This window comes from Sinocyclocheilus anshuiensis, unplaced genomic scaffold, assembly GCF_001515605.1.
Source record: "Sinocyclocheilus anshuiensis isolate Anshui unplaced genomic scaffold, SAMN03320099.WGS_v1.1 scaffold12, whole genome shotgun sequence".
In the NCBI taxonomy this organism is placed as follows: Eukaryota; Metazoa; Chordata; class Actinopteri; order Cypriniformes; family Cyprinidae; genus Sinocyclocheilus; species Sinocyclocheilus anshuiensis.
The window spans coordinates 524561-530699 of record NW_015555713.1 but is presented as its reverse complement, the minus strand read 5'-3'; the positions used below and the strand labels follow the sequence as shown (position 1 = coordinate 530699).

The 6139-nt window shown below is 37.7% G+C and overlaps 1 protein-coding gene across 1 annotated transcript in view; it reads right to left on the bottom strand.

Annotated features, from left to right (window-relative positions):
* LOC107672126 (testis-expressed sequence 33 protein-like) overlaps positions 1 to 4721 on the bottom strand; it is a 6166-nt gene extending 1445 nt beyond the window's left edge. Inside the window, exons 1-3 of the mRNA XM_016465211.1 lie at positions 4674 to 4721; positions 4385 to 4520; positions 3555 to 3654 (exon numbers count right to left, since the gene is read on the bottom strand). Coding sequence (XP_016320697.1) covers positions 3555 to 3654; positions 4385 to 4520; positions 4674 to 4721 — 284 coding nt within the window. The remainder of the gene's footprint in view (positions 1 to 3554; positions 3655 to 4384; positions 4521 to 4673) is intronic.
* Between the last annotated feature and the right edge of the window lie 1418 nt (positions 4722 to 6139).

Genomic DNA, 6139 nt, shown 5'->3' with positions numbered 1-6139 from the left:
TTCGTAACTGTAAAGGGTCTACTTTTATTTGTGTGCACTCACAATATCAACAAAACGTTGTGCTTTAATAAAATAAATAAATCAAACATGATGCGCTTTCTGCCGTCTCTTCCCAGCAAGCAATTTTGCGTTTAAAAGACGTCTATTAGACGTCTAAATATAGCCTAGACGTCTAGGCTAAAACGAGGCTAAATTTGGGCTATCAGTGAAAATCTAATAGACGTCTAACCATACAGGTTTTTACTGTAGCATTTTTACAGTCTTTTACCGTTAAATTCACGGTCATTTTTTACAGTGTATGAAGAATTTTGCTCCGCCTATATAAAGATCACTTCACCCCAACTTCGTCCTCGTCGGCTTTTTTCTCACGTTTTGACAGCAAAGATGAGTCATCGCTGAAACGCGGTGTTTTGTTCACTTGCTCGCTGACTGTACAGATGTGCGTATGAGTGTAAGTAAGATATTCATTTCACAGTGTAAACAGCTTCAGTGATTTAACAGAGATTGAACTCTGGCTAGACTGAAGTGAAAATGTTCTTTGCTCTCTGTTCTTTGCTCTCTGTAAAATTAAAATGTTATAGCCTAATATAGTAACTTACAATATTGTTATTAAATTCACATTAAATACAAAGTCAGTCGTACATACATACATACACATACATACACTACCAGTCAAAAATTTTTTGAACGGTAAGAAAGATCCAATAAAAAATATCCAAAGATCTGAAATCTGAAATAAAAAGCTTTTGTAACATTATAGGCTACATATACCATTCAAAAGCTTGGAGTCAGTATATATATATTTTTCCTTTTTTGAGCAGCAAATCAGAATATTTGAATGATTTCTGAAGGATCATGTGACTGGAGTGATGATGCTAAAAATTCAGCTTTGAAATCGCAGAATAAATGACATTTTAAAATATAAAGTGCTCGTGGCTCGTCTGTCAGTGGGGGCCCCCCCACGCATAAAAGTGAAACTCCGCCTATAATTGTGCTGTTACTCCTTTCGAGCCGAATTTCACAAAATTGGGTGTTATTTATGGGGAGTAGAATTATTTATTTATTTCAATTAATGTAATCGATTAGATATCATAATATTTAGGCTATAATATTATAAATCAGGTTGGTTTGTATTGCTGACGTAATATGTAAATTATATGCGTGTGGCCCCGCGAGACTTGCACTTGGACCATAGTGCGGCCCGGTGGAAAAAAAGGTTGAGAACCACTGCTCTATGGAATATTTTCACATTTCGTTTATCAACTCCTATCTTATGCCTATCTTAACGCACATTTGTAAATTTCTTGTATTTCTGCATACATTTGACCTACATTAAGATCAGATCTTCATTTGAAGATTAAACTGATTAAACTCTTCCTGAAAATGACAAAAGTTATTTATAGCAGTGGTTTTTTAAAAACCTTTTTGATTCAGCCCATAATCCACATTTTTTTTTTTTATATATATATTTCCAGGAAATCCCTTATATGGACAAAGGCATCTAGCTGCCACTGTAGCTGAATAAAAAGCAGAAAGAAATGTTTTGTATGATGAAATATGATGAGAATCAGCACACGATTACAACAGTATATGGTTGATCTGTGTTCTTCAAGTCATCTCGGGTATTTTCATATGGATAATGTAATATTTATGTTGCAATGCTAATCGACATAGCCTTTATCACTGTACAGAATACTATATAAAAAAGAATCACTTCACAGAAGGAAGTTATTTGAAACAATCGTTTATTCTCATAAACTGTCTTACTTTGACATTGTGATAAAACTAAAAACGGTTAGCATTTTAGACTTCTGTTTAGTGTAATTTTTCCTTTTGTATACAATGATGTGATTCATTGGTCAGAAAAAGGAGAAATAAGGATTATTTTGACTGATAACATGGTTTATTTATTTTTATTATTATTATTATTATTTAAGAATCAACCCCCTTTAAAATAATCACCACGATAATCGTGTAGTGAAAAATCTGATATCGCGACAGCCGAGCAAAGGTGGCTGTGAAAATAAATCTGCATCATTTATCTTTTTGCTCTTTCATTTAAAAAATTCACAAACTTCTAACCTTTCATTGAAGTAAAATAATGGAAAGTGGGGGAAAATCTCATTATGAAATAAATGATTTAAAAAAACGTTGGCACCCAATTATTGCAATTATATTGCAACATCCTTTTCCCAAGATAACAGCCTATTATAAGATTTCTAACAGAGGCAGTCAGGTTTACATTTTTTTATCTGCTGGTATTTGATAGAATCCATCTGATCAAGATGTCCAGGACCACAACATGTGGTGATGTAGGGGCTGTTTGATTTTTATTTTTTTTTTGGCTTTCTGACCCCAAGACTCAACTAATCTCTGCGATTCTCCAGCTGTGATCCTTGGAGATTCTTTGGCCACTCAAACTCTCCTCCTCACCGTGCATTAGGACGATATAGACACACATCTTCTTCCAGGCAGATTTGTAACATCTTTAGTTGATTGGAACTTCTTAATTATAGCCCTGAAATGGGGATTTTCAATGCTTTAGCTGTTTTCTTATAGCTACTTTCTATTTTGTGAAGCTCAACAATCTTCTTCTGCACATCAGAACTATTCTTTGGTTTTACTCCTTATGATGGATGATGAAGGGAATTTGGCCTTTGTGTTTGCTGTGGAACAGGAAGTCTGTCAGTCCTGTGTCTCGTGTTCTCCTCCCCCACATGCTCCATGACCCAGTTTTCCCTCATGTTTAATTGTTTATTGTTTCCAGGTATTCCCCAGTTAGTTCTAATTATCCCATGTATTTAAGTCCCAGCCTTTGCATTCTGTGGTCGTCCGGTATTGAATGTCGTCTCTCCCCGCTACGTGTGTGTTCCTGGCTCCTTGATGTTTATTAAAGTCTGTTCGTTTTGAAGTTTACTCCACTTCTTCTCGTTCCTCGCTCCGTGCTCCTCACAGTAGCGGTTCGTGACAGAATACAGGACCTTAAAAAGTAAGCGAGTAACACTCCCCGTGTTTGTTTTACGTTTTTGAATAGTTTTTTGTTTTCCTGTTTGTTTTTCCCCGCGGCATGGAAACCGCCGCTCATTTCATTGCCCTAGTCCGTAGTGATCTCCCCTTCATCGAGTATGCCTGGGAGTTCTGCGGGATCGCCGTGGCGACGGCATTAGATGACGCCACCATCAACTCTCTGTTCTGGCACAGGGCCAATTACCATCGCCCCGTGGACCTCCCAGACACCACGGGACTAAGCTGGAGGGAAGGGATCCTCCAGTGTCTGGAGAGCTTCCGGCCCCGAGCCAGAACCAGCCCACCGTCAAACCCGCCGGCCTCTCCGCTGTCAAGACCACCGGCCGTGCCGTTCACCTTTAACCAAAGGAGGAGGATGAGGAGGAAAAGACTGTTCTCAGCCCTAACTCATCCTATAGCCCCTGAGCCAGCTCCAGTGTCGGCTCCAGCCCCCGAGTCCGCTCCAGTGTCGGCTCCAGCCCGAGTCCGCTCCCGTGTCGGCTCCAGCCCCCGAGTTTAGCCCAGAGAGGGCTCTAGTCCCCGAGTAGTGATCTGTTTTGTGGCCGTGCCAGTGCTCTGGATCATGGATAAACGCTGGTAGATGATGAGCATATGAGTCCTTTAACCAGAGATGACCAACTGGGGGCCCTTTGATAGTGGACACATAACAGCACGAGATTTGTAAGAGACAGATATGTAATATACTACAAAGATGCAGTTTGTCTATATGTTCAAGACACCTGGGAACAGGGTGCGAACTACGGGGGAGCTAGGGGGAGCTCGGCTCCCCTTAATAAGTTTGGGTGCTGTTATATCGCTACACCATACAATTTGCAGAAAGAAAAAGCTGAAAAGGTTTTGAGGTTAATGTGTTACAAATAAATCAAGCATAAAGCTTGAGATATTATTTTAACCTGGTGAAATGTAAATTTCACAGGGCACGAAACTGTATTGTTTTTTTTTTTTAATTTTATCCATTTTACCGGACCATAGAACGGGACTCTCAAAGCCTTGACATTGTATCCGGGAGATAAGTCAGTCAGTAAATTCGAGTATTTTAATTTAAAAATCACACAAGGTCCCCAGATAATACTAATCCCGTGCGAATAGGGCTAAAGACAGCCTGATGCTTTGTTTACAGACTATTTGGGTGGCTGTTTGTTGTTTCACCTATCAATTCGTGTCGATAAAATATAATAGGGTAAATCCTGTATAGTGATTTATCCTATATAGTGCTTGCATAAAGCAAGTCATGTATCTTTGTAAGTCATTGTAAGCCCTCTTTTGAGGCACGCGCAAGCAGTGCAACCCCCAAGCCACCCCCCCTTATAAAAAAAAAAAAGTGGGCTCCCCAAAGTCCACGGTATAGTTCGAACACTGCCTGGGAAGACGTTTGCACGCAGATAGTGGCCTATCATATTATAGGATCTGTGCTCATCTGTGCAGCCTGAGCCTGTATCGGAGTAGTGAGGTGCACAAAGCGGAGGAACTTGTGGGTTGTGCACTCTGCACACCTGACATGCACATAAATACACACATAACGATCATGATATGAGTTCCATTTTAATTATAATCCTCATGCAACCGTATTTTAATTTTCTAAAATTATAAATTTTGTAGTTAGTTTTGAATATTGGACTACACAATTTATTCGGTTCAGAACTGACCTGATTGCCGCTCTCTGTCCTCTTCTCTGATTTGCTGATGGTGTTCATCCTCTAATTTTACTAAGTATAATTTAGCAGCATGGTAATCAAAGTTGATGCAAATGATATAGACAAATGATGCAGATTCAAATTTCCAAGTAGGTTGGAATAAAACAGTTTGAAAACATACATGGCTTTTTTTTTTTTTACTGATCGGTATCGGCTCTCCTAAACCCGATCCATCTGTGATTCTTTAGCTGTCATTCCGGTGTCGTGCAATAGGTGGCGGTATCACTGATCTGTAATGTTGCTATGGGTTGTGTCTTGCTTTAGACTGATAAGACTGGCATTCTGGCATTCGCGAACTTAATGCTTTCTAACCTTATCTCAACTTTCTTTCCCTTTATGTTGCAATTAATCTGCTTATTGTACATATAAAATACAATAAGTTTATATCAGTAATCCCATATTAATAATTGTGACCACACAGTCTGGTTATAACAAGGTGACCAGATTTCTGAAATGAAAACCGGGGACATTTCAGTGGTAAAAAAAAATCACTGAAATCTCACTTGTGATCATGTACAAATTAAAAAACGGGGACAATACTTGTTTGATTTGTTTTTCTCATTGTTGTGTGTTCCATATATTAATATCATAATTAATAATTATAGTGATGTTTGAAGATCAAACTTACCCTATTTTTTAAAAATACAATTCACCAAAAATCACACTATGAAAAATAGTAAATAGTAACTATTGCAAATAGCAAACATATCAAAACTGTATTATAACAAAATTATGGCTTTACAAAAACTCATGAAAAATAAAACAAATATGAGAACATATGATAAATAAAACTGTTTTTAACAAATATGTTTAATATTTTCTAACTGTATTTAACACTTTAACAAACTGTGAGTATAGGCGAATTACGACTTTCACATTTTAAGTTTATGCTTTTGGAAAGGGATTTTTTCTATCCCTATAATCAGGCTTATTAATGTGCATTTTAGCCTCATTTTGACCGCAAAGTATGCACTTTCTGCAAATATAATTGTGTAAGTGTAACTGATTAGTTTATTATTTTTTATATTATTCATATCGGAGTTGTGACGGCGTTCAGGAATGTTTAATATTGTGTGCAAATCAATCCTTGTTATAAAGTATTATAGTCTTGTTATAAAGTGTACAAAATATATATATCGAAAACAAAATAAGTGGTATCACCCATCCCTAATCAGTATAGCTTGCAGCGCCCTCTGCTAATTACAATCATACAATTGCCAACTGGCTAGGTTGAGCTTTTACAGTGTATTTGCGGGTTGAAACGGGGACGTCTGATCACCCTAGTTTACAAAGTCTATTATTGTAACATGTTTACATCTACCAATGTCTTTATACAGTGTGTGCATATATTGGAAGATATACAGTGCCAACCACTAATATTGACACCCTTGGTAAATATGAGCAAAGGTGGCTGTGAA